Raw genomic sequence first — 17,829 nt, 5'->3', positions numbered from 1 at the left:
TAACTTTAAGTAAGCATAATGTGATGGAAAAGGTGATCTAAATCGAAAAATAGGGTAAATTAAGTTATATTGTACAGACTTATATTGTGCAGCCCTAATTAAAGGTACAATGGCATGTTTTTGTAATGAGAACTATTAGATATGTTTGATAAACTATTATGTAACAGAAAATGAACATAAATGTTGGCAGTAGGCTACATTACATTTGCTTTCAATTTGAATACCACATGATTCCCCCCCCCTTTATAATTAAAAAAATAATAGTAATAATAATTATATATATATTTATATATATAAAATGTTGATGTTTATTTAATGTATATATTAATATAAAATGTAGATACAATTGATATAAAATATATTAATATTAAAATTTTAATTGCAAAAATCGCAAACCTCATTTAAAATAAATGCAAAATAAAACGTTTTACGTAACAGAATGAGCATACATGTAGGCGGTATATGATTGCTCTCATTAAATTTGCTCTCAATCCAGATACCGCATGATTTCCCCCATTTAAAAATGAAAAATCTCATTTATTTAATTTGACCTCTTGAGGAATGCTGCTCCTAAACTAACCAATCCAATCGTTCAGGATGTCCAGTCTTGCATCCAGGAGCAGAGGAGCTCCATGAAGATGGTGCTCGAGGACACCCGATTGGTCGCTCTCCAACGAGAGGGCGGGTCTATTCTCGCCAGGATGAGGAAGGAGGAGTCTCGATTCACTCAGTCTGAAGACTTCAGGTATTCCCCTCTGTGTGTTTGAGTCTCAGCAGGATTGATCATGATTAGAGCTGTTCGGTCCACGCCGATCCTGTTTACCCGACAGCAAGAGCCTTCATACACACAATGGACTCCAGTGGAGAGCCAATGTATAATTTAAAGGGATAATTCACCCAAAAATGAAAATTCTGTGATCACTTACTCACACTCATGTTAGGGCAATTAATCAGATTTGTAATCGCGATTAGAATTACAAATGCCACAATTATGTAATCGTTCAAAGGCGCAATTACAAAAAAAAAAATTCTGTGTGCTTAAGATGTGTTTTTTTCTTTCTACAGCTTATCTTAAGGTTTTTTTCTATTGTTTTAATTTTAGTCTTAGTATAACATTATAATACCATGCATATTTTTACTTTGGTTTGGTTTCTTTTAATAAAAAATATGTATATTTGACATTTGAGGCTTAGAAAAGCAATAAAAAATTTTCAGGAAGAGTGTTGATTATGGCATGCATGCAGTCGCTTCAAACAATGGCATAAAGCTATTCAAAACATCATTCAGTGTAAATTGTGAAAATCGTAATTAATAATCACAATTACAATTTCAAACGGAATAATCGACAATTATGATATTTTTTTTTTTTCATAATCGTGCAGCCCTACCTCATGTTGTTCCAAATATGATTCCTGTATGGATTTCTTTCTTCTGCTTAACACAAAAGAAGATATTTTGAAGAATGTTTGTAACCAAACAGTTGATGGACCATATTGATTTTTTTCAATAGGAAGTCAATGGTGTTCATCAACTGTATGCTTACTCATATTCTTCCAAATATCTTCTTTTGTGTTCGACAGAAGAAAGTGTGGAGAATAGGTTTTCACCAGCCTGTAATTCTCAATATTTACCATAAATGAATAAAAATCTGTAAAACATGTTATATTTACAGTATCTGTATGTGTGGTTTTTGCAGGCGCTGAGAACACACACACACACACACACACTTATATGTGTCCTTTCTCTCGTGCAGGGACTCTCTGGAGTGTGTGACGTGTCTGTATAACCAGGTGGAAGAGGCCGTTCACACGCTAGTGATGAAATCCAACCAGTCCCTGCGACATCTCGAACACGTTCTCCAGCTGAGGGAAACAGAAGACTCGCTCGGCACAGTATGCATTACATCCCATCACTGAATGTGTGTTTATGACAGATAATGAGCACAGCCCACAGAAAGCACTGAAAATAACTCAAGACAAACACTGTGAAGTGAAACGTGTCTGCTGTAGAGAATAGTCTCAACCTTCACAGAGAAACATAACATCACTGCGCTAAATAAAGTGAGTGTAATTCTTCCGCTGTTAAAAGAGACCAGCAAATTTTGGTGCATTTGTGGCACAATTTATTTTACCAAAGAAAATAACTTTGACTCTTCCCTTAGTGAAAGTAAAGGGCAAGCCAAGGCAATACATGTTAAAATGCACAGTTCAATTACATTATATTCAACCATGCAAATCCGGGAAAGATGGCAACTGGCATAAAATGCATAAGGACAGCAGAAAGGAATGCAATCCATTAAGTATTGTTTACATGTAGCAAACTCTACCCATAGGAATATGCGTCTCTTAGATGTCCATCAGCAAAGAAAAGGAGATCCACTTTTTAAAAAATGATGAATAATTTATTTAAGCTTCACATTTGTGCTTTTAAACTCATAAAGTGCACAGTCCCATTCACTTCCATTGTGCGTAACCAGGATTTTTGTGTTTTATTGGTAACACTTTACAATAGTTAAGCATTAGTTAATGCATTCCCTTGTTAAAAAGAAGTGTGCTTAATTGTATTGAATGTGTACTTTTAGTGTACTTCAAATTCTAAAAGTATAAATTTTTAAAAAAGTGGTACTTGCAGATAATATAATATTGCTATGAATCCTTAAAGAAAGTACACTTTCATGACTATGTTTTTCACAAATTCACTTTGTAATAATGTCTAATTAAGTTTTACTTAAAAAATACATTTTAAATAAAGTTTTTTTTGTGCTTTAAAGACTTAAACTTATTTTGATGTATTGACTAATAAACTAAAGCACATGTAAAATAAATGATTTTAATTCCGACTGAAGTGTGTTGTCAAAAATTACATTTATTAATATTGTGTATATTATATATGTGTGCATTAAGGCTTAAAACTTGAATACACTTGCTTATACAGTATAATCCAGTAAAACTTGGTTAAAAGTTTCGATAGAGAAACCCTTTTGATACATTTTTAAACCATTTATTAACCTAACGATAGTTAGTAAAAATATTCACAGTGCATTAACAGATGCAACTTTTGATTTTAAAAAAAGTATTGATATTAACATTAACTAAGATTAATACCCCATTCTGCTAATGTTCCCATTAAGTTATGAAAAAGTATTTCTGTATGTTCTCTGAACGTTCAAAACATCAAGTTTTAATTTTTTTTTTTTACATTTCATTTGATCATTTTGCAAACATTATGGGAATGTTACTTATGAATGTTTACTGAACGTTCTGAAACTAGTAACATTTAAAAAACCATTTAATGAATTTCCAACTAATATATTTCAGAAATAAAACGTTCCTTTTTTCTTGCTTTTCTTTCCATTTTTTTTTTTCTGCTAATGTTTTGAGAACATTATTAAAGACCGGATAATTCTGGACAAACATTTTATTAAAGTTACTGGACGAATGTTGCTTATCATAACATGAAGAGAACGTTCTGAGAGCATTCACTTTATATATTATATATTTATGTATAATATATATGTATTTTATATATACTTTAAATAGTTTTCTATTTTCCTCGTAGCAAAGATGCTGAGCTAAAGAAGAGATCTGGTGGAGTCAGCAGGATCTTCTCTGTGCATTAATAGCATAAATTCAGCTCTTGAATCTTGTTTATGATTATTGTTTATGTTTTTCACAGATCCAAACATGGTGTGATGAAGAGGAAGAGTCATGGCAGAAGGACAAAGACGGCACAGAGAAAAGCCTGCTGAAAATAGAGCAGAGACTCCAACACATTCAGTCTGTTCTTACACAAGCAAAGGTAACAAATCCTCAAGACATTCACTCAAATATATTACCAAAAGAAGATGGATGAATCTAAAAATGGCTGAATGTTATCAGACTTAGATTGTGTAATGGATTTATGTGGACTGTTGAGTTCAAATTAATCAAAAAGTAATAAAGTTTTTCTGATAATGAATATGGTTCAGGAATGTGCGTCTCTTAAATAATGATAAGAGCTAAAGGGTTCATGAGGTTTCAGACAGTTTTGATATTCTGCATAATGTGTACAGGGAAAAGAACATATCTTTGTTTGTTTTTCTAGGAGAAAAAGGTAAAAGGGATGTTGTTGATAAAGGAAGTGGAGAGTAAAAGCAAAGGAATGCATTATCCTGAAAGTGACGTTTTTCGTCGCAACACCGTCACTTTCAAAACCAACATGACCGGGTTTCTCCTGAAGGCTGAGGAACGTAAATCTGTGCTGGAGGCGTCTCTGGATCTGTGTCGTTTCTGTGAAGAGGTTCGTCAACGCACATTATCATGGACATTTTCCTTATGCAATGTGATGTATTACTCTGTGAAACAAGATATTGCAAAAATAAATAAATATAGTAATTAGCAATTAGACCATAGGGTCATGGAAAGCCATCAGGGAATTTTTAACTGTGTTCTCCAGAAACGAATCAAATCTTAAAGCGAATGCAATTTTTATAGTTAATAAACTAAAATTGTGCAGAGCAATAAAATATTTAATTTGCATGATATTGTTCTTGGGAAAAACAAAACTTGCTTGCAAACCATAGATAACCATATATATATATATATATATATATATATATATATATATATATATATATATATATATATATATATATTTTTTTTTTTTTGTGTGTGTGAGTGAATCATTCTTTTAAGTCAATTCTTTTCAGTGAATCAGAACCAGCTCTTAAATGATTTGATAGTGCATATGTCTGAAGCAAAATTATTTTTACATAATTATCACAAACAACTGGAAAAAGTCTTGGCATTTCATCGGTTAAAGATTGTGAGAGCACCAATAATAAATTGATTATTATTGATTAAAGCAGCAAATCATCATATTAGAATGATTTCTGAAGGATCATGTGACTCTGAAGACTGGAGTAATGATGCTGAAAATTCAGCTTTGATCACAGGAATAAATTACATTTGAACATGTATTCACATAGAAAACAGCTGTTTTACATTGTAATAATATTTCACTGTTTTTTTGATGAGCAGAAGAGACTAATTTTAAAAACATTAAAAAATATATATATTTCAAACTTTTTGACCAATGGTGTATATATATAAAATGAACTTATATAAATAATATATATTTATATAATGCCCACCTCTTGTATTGCATAATTATTTAACAGCCTTGAAATGACTTTTATCTCTTTGTTTTCCAGGCCTCTTCTCTTGTTAAAGAGTGTATGGAGTATTTAGATCACATAAAGACCACAAACCCTCCCATGTGTGCCTGCTTGAGCACACTGAAGGCTTTTGAGGAGCGTTTGAAGGACTTCTCCCCCCAACACTTTCAGGACAGGAGCGCTGCTCAGCTGGAGAGGCTCCCGGACGGGATATGGATGTGGAATGCAGTCCGGGCTCAATGCCGAGACGTCAGACAGAGGCTCGCGGAGATACTGCAGGCCTCTTATAGAAGTCAAAACCCTCTGGGAACGCCAGGAAAGGAAAGCGAGGCCCACTTGAAAGGTCCGACCCAGAGTGTAATTAGCACTAGCCTTAGAGAAGCCTTAGGCGACCCCCAAACAAACCCTGTCGGCGGTCATATGAAGACCAGGAATAGTTATGATAATGAGACAGTGACGCATTTCGAGCCTGTTAGGAGAAACACATCATCAAATTGTGATCCAAGTGAAAACACACACAAAGAATCCGCACCGACTGAACTGCAAGGTCAGCTCAAAGAGGAAGGAAGAAATCAGCATTTCCACCAAAGCGAAGGCGAAGTTTCCTCAATACACAATGGCCCGATCAAAAAATTAAGTAGGCATCCTCGGATATACTCTCACAGTGACAGTGATCTCAGAAAGTCAGGCCATGTCAATAAGTATGACCGCTTGCCACGTTATGAAGCCCTGGTGCGCTCGCTCAGCGAAAGCTCTTGCTTACGATCCACTAGTTATGATTCCATGAGCAAAAGCAATGCTGCGATCAAGCATGTGCGTGAGAAGACATCTGCAGATTCCCGTCAGGAGAGGATCAGGGTCACTGGCTCAGACAGAGCATCATGGGACGAACAGAGCTCGCACCACGACAGCATCTGCTCAAGCCAAAGCGACATACATGAGAAGTTCAGCAGTGACAGCAAATCTGACGACGTTTCAGCAGCGTCACGCTCAGATAATCCAGAGTCTGTGCGGATACTGGACAACAGCAGCACTGTACTGTGAGTCCACCAATATACCATACAACATTATTCTAATGAGAGTCATGAGAATCATAATGTGAAGATACTGAGACAGAACTGATCATACAGAGCAGGGCCGGTTTCACAAAGATAGACTTTGACTATGGCTTAGATATAGTAGATAGTCAGACTTCAGATAGACATCAAAATCAGACCGTTGCACAAAGCACTTAAGACTCTGACTATCTTAAGTAGGACTACACTGCAATGCATTCTGGGTAAAATAAGACACTTTTCAAAACAAAAAACATGGCGGATCGAGTAAGCGCATTCAACCGCTCAGTGCAGTTTACCCTAGCGGAAAATATGTGTTTGTTGGAGGAGTATAACAGTTACAAGGACATTTTACTTGGGAAAATTAGCGGAGAATGTAGTAACAAGAAGAAATGTTTGAATTATGAGCCATTTTCCCTTTTCTTTTGGCTGTCTGTAATGTAACTGATTGTTACTGCTGGTTGCCAAGGTAACAGAGTCTTAGACCTCAGTTAGCCTGGGTTAGGTGTCTAATTTTTTTGGTCTAAATTAAGTCAGTCTTTATTTTTGTGAAACAGTCTAACTTGCATTAGACTATAGGAGCAAATTTTAGACTTGTCTAACACTATAGACCGGTCTAAAATAGCTTTATGAAACCGGCCCCCATGACGTGATGAGAAGGAACTGATCTTTAATTTGTTAATTACATAATAAGTGCAACTTTTTTTTTGCATCCATCAAGTTCCAATTAAAGAGAAAATAATCAAAAGAGGTGAAGCACGTTTAATTTCTAAAGTATGTAATTCACTAGATTTTCCAAAAAATATTGTTTCCATTATGAATTCAAAGTAAAATAATCATTACCACATGGTTATTAATATAGTTTAAATATTAATAAAATAAAATAGTTTTAGCATTGTAAAAAAATATATTTAATAAAATAGTTTTAATATTATATTATCCAAAAATATAGTTTCCATTATAAATTAAAAATAAAATAATCATTACCACATTATTATGTAATATAGTTTAAATATTATTAAAATAAAATAGTTTTAATAATATGTTATCCAAAAATATAGTTTCCATTTAAAATAAAAAATTAAGTAATCATTACCATTTTTTTACTACAACTATTATTTTATATAGTTGTATAGATCTGTTTGTCTGCTATATGTATTTGTAATAGTAAATTACGTCAGTGAACAGAGATCAGTGTGTGTTGTGTCCTCAAAGTAAACTGCATCAGTGTGTGTGTGTGTGTGTGTGTGTGTGTGTGTGTGTGTGTGTGTGTTGTGTTCTGACAGTAAACTGCATCAGTGTGTGTGTGTGTGTGTGTGTGTGTTGTGTTCTGACTGTAAACTGCATCGGTGTGTTGTGTTCTGACAGTGTGTGTGTTGTGTTCTGACAGTGTGTGTGTTGTGTTCTGACAGTAAACTGCATCCGTGTGTGTTGTGTTCTGACAGTGTGTGTGTTGTGTTCTGACAGTAAACTGCATCCGTGTGTGTTGTGTTCTGACAGTGTGTGTGTTGTGTTCTGACAGTAAACTGCATCCGTGTGTGTTGTGTTCTGACATTTTGAGATATCGCATGTATGTGCAGTAATCCTAAAAATGTGCAAAGGTACACAGACCTCTCAAAAGATCAAGGTAAATTTGATTTCTCATTTCATGACCCCTTTATTACAAATACAATAAAATCAATCTATGAATTCAATATTCTATGACTAAAAAACTAAAGATTTGTAAGCATTTGTATGTCTCTAAAGCACTACACTGTGTATGTGAAGGACCTGTAGAAGCTCCTTTCTGTTGCACAATTATAGAAAGTTTACAGTTAGATTATGAAAGAGTTTATATGATATTACCACATAAACTCTTTCATAATCTTACTGTATAGTGGTAATGCAATTTTTCACACATCTGATCAAAGCTAAAGTAATGCCCATACGCACTGGAACAGGCCTCATTGAGAAATGTTGCTGCCATTCTGCTAAAAATTCTGATGAAGCTTTCATTCGCCAGAAATGTGATTGTACTTGGAATGAGAAGCATTAAATATGATTAGGGCAAAATAACATGTCAGAATACGCCATCTGCGTAATAAATGTGCACTTTTCCAGACAGGACACGTCTATAACCCAAACTCAACATGGCAAATTATCATGTCAGATAATTATGATACAAATAATAATGACAAATATTTGGGTAACACTTTATAATAATGCACGCTATTAATCATTAGTTAAGCATTAGTAAACAGTTAATTCGTAATTATAAAGCATAAATAGACATTAATATTAGTTTATAGATACAGTTATAAATGCTTTGTTCTTGATTTTAAAGCATATCTATAATGTGTTTAATAATTGTATTTTCATACTTTATTAATGATCAATTTATCATTTCTAAATGAAGTATAGCATTATTTACAAACTGGTTATTTAGGAGTTGTCAGTGGTTCATAAGATCACTTAGAAAGTTCTGACAGTAAACTGCATCAGTGTGTTGTGTTCTGACAGTGTGTGTATTGTGTTCTGACAGTGTGTGTGTTGTGTTCTGACAGTAAACTGCATCAGTGTGTGTGTGTGTGTTGTGTTCTGACAGTAAACTGCATCAGTGTGTGTGTGTGTTGTGTTCTGACAGTAAACTGCATCAGTGTGTTGTGTTCTGACAGTGTGTGTGTTGTGTTCTGACAGTGTGTGTGTTGTGTTCTGACAGTAAACTGCATCAGTGTGTGTGTGTGTGTTGTGTTCTGACAGTAAACTGCATCAGTGTGTGTGTGTGTTGTGTTCTGACAGTAAACTGCATCAGTGTGTTGTGTTCTGACAGTGTGTGTGTTGTGTTCTGACAGTGTGTGTGTTGTGTTCTGACAGTAAACTGCATCAGTGTGTGTGTGTGTGTTGTGTTCTGACAGTAAACTGCATCAGTGTGTGTGTGTGTTGTGTTCTGACAGTAAACTGCATCAGTGTGTTGTGTTCTGACAGTGTGTGTGTTGTGTTCTGACAGTGTGTGTGTTGTGTTCTGACAGTAAACTGCATCAGTGTGTGTGTGTGTGTTGTGTTCTGACAGTAAACTGCATCAGTGTGTGTGTGTGTTGTGTTCTGACAGTAAACTGCATCAGTGTGTTGTGTTCTGACAGTGTGTGTGTTGTGTTCTGACAGTGTGTGTGTGTGTGTGTGTGTGTGTGTGTGGTGTGTGTTCTGTTCTGACAGTAAACTGCATCAGTGTGTGTGTGTGTGTGTGTGTGTGTGTGTGTGTGTGTTGTGTTCTGACAGTGTGTGTGTGTGTGTGTCTGTGTGGTGTGTGTTCTGTTCTGACAGTAAACTGCATCAGTGTGTGTGTGTGTGTGTGTGTGGTGTGTGTTCTGTTCTGACAGTAAACTGCATCAGTGTGTGTGTGTGTGTGTGTGTTGTGTTCTGACAGTGTGTGTGTGTGTCTGTGTGGTGTGTGTTCTGTTCTGACAGTAAACTGCATCAGTGTGTGTGTGTGTGTGTGTGTGTGTGTTGTGTTCTGACAGTAAACTGCATCAGTGTGTGGTATATGATATTACCACATACACTCTTTCATAATCTTACTGTATAGTGGTAATGCAATTTTTCACTCATCTGATCAAAGCTAAAGTAATGCCCATACGCACTGGAACAGGCCTCATTGAGAAATGTTGCTGCCATTCTGCTAAAAATACTGATGAAGCTTTCATTCGCCAGAAATGTGATTGTACTTGGAATGAGAAGCATTAATTATGATTAGGGCAAAATAACATGTCAGAATACGCCATCTGCGTAATAAATGTGCACTTTTCCAGACAGGACACGTCTATAACCCAAACTCAACATGGCAAATTATCATGTCAGATAATTATGATACAAATAATAATGACAAACATTTGGGTAACACTTTATAATAATGCACGCTATTAATCATTAGTTAAGCATTAGTAAACAGTTAATTCGTAATTTATAAAGCATAAATAGACATTAATAAGCAGTTTATAGATACAGTTATAAATGCTTTGTTCTTGATTTTAAAGCATATCTATAATGTGTTTAATAATTGTATTTTCATACTTTATTAATGATCAATTTATCATTTCTAAATGAAGTATTGCATTATTTACAAACTGGTTATTTAGGAGCTGTCAGTGGTTCATAAGATCACTTAGAAAGTTCTGACAGTAAACTGCATCAGTGTGTTGTGTTCTGACAGTGTGTGTGTTGTGTTCTGACAGTAAACTGCATCAGTGTATTGTGTTCTGACAGTGTGTGTATTGTGTTCTGACAGTGTGTGTGTGTGTGTGTGTGTGTGTGTGTGTGTGTTGTGTTCTGACAGTGTGTGTTGTGTTCTGACAGTGTGTGTGTTGTGTTCTGACAGTAAACTGCATCAGTGTGTGTGTGTGTGTGTGTGTGTGTGTGTGTGTTGTGTTCTGACAGTAAACTGCATCAGTGTGTGTGTGTGTTGTGTTCTGACAGTGTGTGTGTTGTGTTCTGACAGTAAACTGCATCAGTGTGTGTTGTGTTCTGACAGTGTGTGTTGTGTTCTGACAGTGTGTGTGTTGTGTTCTGACAGTAAACTGCATCAGTGTGTGTGTGTCTGTGTTCTGACAGTGTGTGTGTTGTCTTCTGACAGTGTGTGTGTTGTGTTCTGACAGTAAACTGCATCAGTGTGTGTGTGTGTGTGTGTTGTGTTCTGACAGTAAACTGCATCTGTGTGTGTGTGTGTGTGTGTGTTGTGTTCTGGCAGTAAACTGCATCAGTGTGTGTGTGTGTTGTGTTCTGACAGTGTGTGTGTTGTGTTCTGACAGTGTGTGTGTGTGTCTGTGTGGTGTGTGTTCTGTTCTGACAGTAAACTGCATCAGTGTGTGTGTGTGTGTGTGTGTGTGTGTTGTGTTCTGACAGTAAACTGCATCAGTGTGTGGTATATGATATTACCACATACACTCTTTCATAATCTTACTGTATAGTGGAAATGCAATTTTTCACACATCTGATCAAAGCTAAAGTAATGCCCATACGCACTGGAACAGGCCTCATTGAGAAATGTTGCTGCCATTCTGCTAAAAATACTGATGAAGCTTTCATTCGCCAGAAATGTGATTGTACTTGGAATGAGAAGCATTAATTATGATTAGGGCAAAATAACATGTCAGAATACGCCATCTGCGTAATAAATGTGCACTTTTCCAGACAGGACACGTCTATAACCCAAACTCAACATGGCAAATTATCATGTCAGATAATTATGATACAAATAATAATGACAAACATTTGGGTAACACTTTATAATAATGCACGCTATTAATCATTAGTTAAGCATTAGTAAACAGTTAATTCGTAATTTATAAAGCATAAATAGACATTAATAAGCAGTTTATAGATACAGTTATAAATGCTTTGTTCTTGATTTTAAAGCATATCTATAATGTGTTTAATAATTGTATTTTCATACTTTATTAATGATCAATTTATCATTTCTAAATGAAGTATAGCATTATTTACAAACCAGTTATTTAGGAGTTGTCAGTGGTTCATAAGATCAGTGTGTTGTGTTCTGACAGTGTGTGTATTGTGTTCTGACAGTGTGTGTGTGTGTGTGTGTGTGTGTTGTGTTCTGACAGTGTGTGTTGTGTTCTGACAGTGTGTGTGTTGTGTTCTGACAGTAAACTGCATCAGTGTGTGTGTGTGTGTGTGTGTGTGTGTGTTGTGTTCTGACAGTAAACTGCATCAGTGTGTGTGTGTGTTGTGTTCTGACAGTGTGTGTGTTGTGTTCTGACAGTAAACTGCATCAGTGTGTGTTGTGTTCTGACAGTGTGTGTTGTGTTCTGACAGTGTGTGTGTTGTGTTCTGACAGTAAACTGCATCAGTGTGTGTGTGTCTGTGTTCTGACAGTGTGTGTGTTGTCTTCTGACAGTGTGTGTGTTGTGTTCTGACAGTAAACTGCATCAGTGTGTGTGTGTGTGTGTGTGTTGTGTTCTGACAGTAAACTGCATCTGTGTGTGTGTGTGTGTGTGTTGTGTTCTGGCAGTAAACTGCATCAGTGTGTGTGTGTGTTGTGTTCTGACAGTGTGTGTGTTGTGTTCTGACAGTGTGTGTGTTGTGTTCTGACAGTAAACTGCATCAGTGTGTGTGTGTGTGTGTGTGTGTTGTGTTCTGACAGTAAACTGCATCAGTGTGTGTGTGTGTGTTGTGTTCTGACAGTGTGTGTGTTGTGTTCTGACAGTAAACTGCATCAGTGTGTGTTGTGTTCTGACAGTGTGTGTTGTGTTCTGACAGTGTGTGTGTTGTGTTCTGACAGTAAACTGCATCAGTGTGTGTGTGTCTGTGTTCTGACAGTGTGTGTGTTGTCTTCTGACAGTGTGTGTGTTGTGTTCTGACAGTAAACTGCATCAGTGTGTGTGTGTGTGTGTGTGTGTGTGTGTGTGTTGTGTTCTGACAGTAAACTGCATCTGTGTGTGTGTGTGTGTGTGTTGTGTTCTGGCAGTAAACTGCATCAGTGTGTGTGTGTTGTGTTCTGACAGTAAACTACATCAGTGTGTTTTGTGTTCTGACAGTGTGTGTTGTGTTCTGACAGTGTGTGTGTTGTGTTCTGACACTGTGTGTGTTGTGTTCTGACAGTGTGTGTGTTGTGTTCTGACAGTAAACTGCATCAGTGTGTGTGTGTGTTGTGTTCTGACAGTGTGTGTGTGTGTTCTGACAGTAAACTGCAGCGCATCATGGAGGAGCTGCTCCAGACGGAGAGAGAGTATGTGCGGGCGCTGGGATACGTGGTGGATCACTACATCCCTCAGCTGGAGCGTCCCGACGTGCCTCAGGACCTGCGGGGGCAGAGAGGGAGCATCTTCGGGAACCTGGAGAAGCTGCGAGACTTCCACCAGCATCACTTCCTTCAGGAGCTGGAGCTGTGTGTGGAGGAGCCCTTCTGTGTCGGACGCTGCTTCTTAAAACACGTGAGCTTCACACCTGAGTTTAAGATTTCTAATGTGCTGCTGCTTCACACCTGAGCTTCCCCTTTAAACCCCCGATTTAAAGATTTCTAATGTGCTTCAGAGAACCTAGAAATTAGCGATAGTGAAAGAACCATACAACTCAAAAAACAAAACATGTCCATGTCACATTTCACCCCCAAATTGTATCAAATAAATCGGTAACACTTTAGAATACTGTTCCTTCATTAATGAATAACTACACAGGAACAAATGAGTAATGCATTAGTAACACTCTAGTAACTACTATTAACTAACAAGAAACTCTGGTTAACGAATTAGTAAGTAATAGCGCTCAGTCGGATGTGGTAGTTCACTATTAGCTAATCAGTAACTACTATTTTTCATACCTCACTGAAGACTATAAGAACTACTATATACAGGTTAATAAATATTTATGATGCACAATGTTTAATATAAGGTAATGGTAGCCCATTAGTAATGAATCAAGTGTTACTACATCCTTCTAAAAGAACTACTAATTATTTGGATCAGTATTCTAAAGTGAAGATCATGATAAATACCTAATATTGACTGAAGTCATTCTAAGCTTTTAAGGCTTTTGTAAGGTTTTGGATAGTAATGAATCAAGTGTTACTACATCTTTCTAAAGGAACTACTAGTTATTTGGATCAGTATTCTAAAGTGAAGATCATGGGGACACACTAGTAATGACTAAAGTGTTACCAAATCCATTGGAAGGAATTGCTATTCAAAATCTTACAAAAATCTCAAAAGCTTACAATGACTTCAGTCAATATTAGGTAGTTATCATGTTTTTCACTTTAGAATACTGATCCAAATAATTAGTAGTTCCTTTAAAATGATGTAGTAATACTTGAGTCATTACTAGTGGGTTACCATTACCTTTTATTATAAATTATGCATTATTCATGTTAATTATGAACCTGTAGATAGTAGTTCTCTGGGAGGTATGAAAAAAATAGTAGTTATTGATTAGCTAATAATGAACTACTACATTCATCTGAGCGCTATTACTTACTAATTTGTTAATCAGAGTTTCTTGTTAGTTAATAGAAGTTACTAGAATGTTAATAATACGTTACTCATTTGTTCCTGTGTAATTATTAATTAATGAAGGAACAGTATTCTAAAGTGTTACCAATAAATCAATAATATTTTGCATAAAGGAAATTAAGCCTAAATATTTAGGATATCATAATATTTGTATGATCATTCATATTTTTTTGGATTGTGACATGTTTTTCATGACAGTTAAGAACATTTCATCCCCCAAATTCTTATTATTGTAGTGCAAAAACCAAAACTAATGTGTTATTTAAATTGCATCATTATAGAATTTGTCATACAGCCTTTAATTTCTCCTGCTTTAGATAAAAACAATTCTTCTTTAAATAACAACAGCATCTATCATTGGGAATAATAAATGTTACAACAACAACAAAAAAGATAAAAATAAAGTGAAATGTTTGGATGTATTACAGTAATAAGAATTTGAGGGGAAAATGTGTTCATTTGTCAAAATTCACCCTAATTTTTATTTTTATAAATATAAAATATCTATACTGTATATCTTGTTTTGTTTTTGTTTGGAAAAGCTAACAGAAATATGTTCTAAGAACGTTTGGCCAACATTGCCATTAAGTTATGAAAACGTTATTTCTGAATGTTCTCTGGACGTTCTGAAAATGTTTTTTCTTGGTTATATGAATGTTAAGGGAACATTCCATTTTACAATTTTGCAAACATTATGGGAACGTTACTTTTGAATGTTACTTTTGAACGTTCTGAAACATTTAAAACATTTTAAAAAAATGTTTGACAAACATCACTAAAAATGTTTCAGAAAAAACATCCCATAATGTTTCTGTGCTATCATTTTGAGAACATTATTAAAGACCAGATAACTTTGAACAAACGTTCTATTGACGTTAACCTTTGCAGAACCTCAGCCAGAGTTCTGAGGACGTTCCCTGTTAGCTGGGAATCTCCTTTATGACACGTTAATGTCTTCACACAAAGAATCTGAAAGCACATTGTCATGGAAATTTTAAACTGTATATTAAATGAACCATGTTTCTAACATCTAACCTTCCTTCCCTTTCAGGCCTAACAAAACTAACACTCGGAAACACAATGAATGTATGTGTGTCTTTTGGAGGAAAACTCATGACTTTGAGTTCGTGTGTGTGTGTATAAATAACAAAAAGGGGAAATTAAACTAGACAGATGACTAGTTCTCAAACCTGGTGATAAGTAATCACAAAAACAGAGTTTGCTTGTGCCAACGACAGAGGGAAAAGGTTGGGGCTTTTGAACCAGTCATATTGATGGTGACATGTTAGTCACGATAATCTTATTTGTTGTCTTGATTCTATAAAAACTGTTGTATCTGTGTTTGCTTCCTGGGATTCGCAATGGAATTTGTCTGAGATCCTCCGGCCTTGCTTCTTGGGAGAGATTCCCTGAGAACTGCTCGGGAAGATCTCCTGGCCGTGATTAAAGCATTTAAAGGACATTTGCTTGAGTCTGTTTGTCGATTATTCCTGCGCAGGAAGCTAGTTTAGGAAGCTAGTTTAGGAAGCTAGTTTAGGAAGCTAGGAAGATAGTTAAGAAAGCTAGTTTAGGAAGCTAGTTTAGGAAGCTAGTTAAGAAAGCTAGTTTAGGAAGCTAGTTTAGGAAGCTAGTTAAGAAAGCTAGTTTAGGAAGCTAGTTTAGGAAGCTAGTAGTTAAGGAAGCTAGTTTAGGAAGCTAGTTTAAGAAGCTAGTTTAGGAAGCTAGTTAAGGAAGCTAGTTAAGGAAGCTAGTTAATGAAGCTAGTTTAGGAAGCTAATTTAGGAAGCTAGTAGTTAAGGAAGCTAGTTTAGGAAGCTAGTTTAAGAAGCTAGTTTAAGAAGCTAGTTTTTGAAGCTAGTTTAGGAAGCTAGTTTAGGAAGCTAGTTTAGGAAGCTAGTTAAGAAAGCTAGTTTAGGAAGCTAGTTTAGGAAGCTAGTTAAGAAAGCTAGTTTAGGAAGCTAGTTTAGGAAGCTAGTAGTTAAGGAAGCTAGTTTAGGAAGCTAGTTTAAGAAGCTAGTTTAGGAAGCTAGTTAAGGAAGCTAGTTAAGGAAGCTAGTTAATGAAGCTAGTTTAGGAAGCTAATTTAGGAAGCTAGTAGTTAAGGAAGCTAGTTTAGGAAGCTAGTTTAAGAAGCTAGTTTAAGAAGCTAGTTTTTGAAGCTAGTTTAGGAAGCTAGTTTAGGAAGGAAGCTAGTTTAGGAAGGAAGCTAGTTTAGGGGAACAAGTTAGTTAGGTGACTATTATTTAATGGGGACGTCGATTTGTAGACGAGACCCAGAAAGTTTTAGGGAAAAATCTACCACAACATGCAAAAAGTCCACTGTGTGAAACCATTGATTCTACAGGTGAAACTCGAAAAATTTGAATATCGTGCAAAAGTTTGTGTATTTCAGTAATTCAAATTAAAAGGTGAAACTAATATATTTAGTATATATAACTATATACATATGCATGATTATATTTTTCAGAGGGCCGACATTTCTGCGTTTAAAATCCTTTTTTGATTGATTTCATGTAATATTCTATTTTTCTAATTTGGGGTTTTCATAAGGTGTAATCAAAATTATAACTTTAGCACGATATTCAAATTTTTCGAGTTTCACCTGTATGCATTTCGTCTCTCAAATTCAGAAAGAAAACTTCGGCCTGTACGCATTATACAGCAAGAACAAGCCTCGCTCTGAGAGGATGCTCATCGATCACGGGAAGGAGTTCTTTAAGGTGAGTCCTTCCTCCGTTTACTCACTTTTCTTTCATAAGTGACACAAATTTGATATCTGAAGGCAAACACGTTAGTATTCATCAGAATTTGAATGTATGTTTTACATTTAGACTGACATTTCAACATAGCTTCTATATGAGCACTTGTATGCAGTGTAAGAAAAAGTGACGCTATGTTTCCATCAGCCTGTTTTTATGCACATTTTGAGATATCGCATATACTGTATGTGCAGTAATTCTAAAAATGTGCAAAAAATATATAAAAAGGATGTTTTGAAGGTACACAGACCTCTTAAAAGATCAAGGCAAATTTGATTTCTCATTTCATGACCCCTTTATTACAAATACAGTAAAATCAATCTATGAATTCAATATTCTATGACTAAAAAACTAAAGATTTGTAAGCATTTGCATGTCTCTATAGCATACACTGTGTATGTGAAGGACCTGTAGAAGCTCCTTTCTGTTGCACAATTATAGAACGTTTACAGAAAGAGTTTATATGATATTACCACATAAACTCTTTCATAATCTTACTGTACACTCCCATAATGGTAATGCAATTTTTCACACATCTGATCAAAGCTAAAGTAATGCCCATACGCACTGGAACAGGCCTCATTGAGAAATGTTGCTGCCATTCTGCTAAAAATTCTGATGAAGCTTTCATTCGCCAGAAATGTGATTGTACTTGGAATGAGAAGCATTAAATATGATTAGGGCAAAATAACATGTCAGAATACGCCATCTGCGTAATAAATGTGCACTTTTCCAGACAGGACACGTCTATAACCCAAACTCAACATGGCAAATTATCATGTCAGGTAATTATGATACAAATAATAATGACATAATTGGTGTTGACTTTGCAAAAAAGTCAACCTAACAATTTTTATCTCATG

The 17,829-nt window shown here is 35.6% G+C and overlaps 1 protein-coding gene across 5 annotated transcripts in view; it reads left to right on the top strand.

Moving 5' to 3' along the window:
• quob (quattro b) overlaps positions 1 to 17,829 on the top strand; it is a 55,797-nt gene that overhangs the window by 22,173 nt on the left and 15,795 nt on the right. For 3 of the 5 annotated variants that reach the window (XM_084127919.1, XM_084127917.1, XM_084127918.1), the window contains exons 10-16: positions 597 to 745; positions 1,754 to 1,892; positions 3,676 to 3,798; positions 4,084 to 4,278; positions 5,192 to 6,195; positions 12,863 to 13,133; positions 16,838 to 16,927. In XM_084127919.1, coding sequence (XP_083984045.1) covers positions 597 to 745; positions 1,754 to 1,892; positions 3,676 to 3,798; positions 4,084 to 4,278; positions 5,192 to 6,195; positions 12,863 to 13,133; positions 16,838 to 16,927 — 1,971 coding nt within the window. The remainder of the gene's footprint in view (positions 1 to 596; positions 746 to 1,753; positions 1,893 to 3,675; positions 3,799 to 4,083; positions 4,279 to 5,191; positions 6,196 to 12,862; positions 13,134 to 16,837; positions 16,928 to 17,829) is intronic. The other 2 variants (XM_084127921.1, XM_084127920.1) reach the window with 1 other exon arrangement.

Source organism: Abramis brama (genome assembly GCF_963993115.1).
Source record: "Abramis brama genome assembly, chromosome: 11".
Lineage (NCBI taxonomy): Eukaryota > Metazoa > Chordata > Actinopteri > Cypriniformes > Leuciscidae > Abramis > Abramis brama.
The sequence above is the reverse complement of the archived record's forward strand: the minus strand, read 5'-3'. Positions and strand labels throughout refer to the sequence as shown.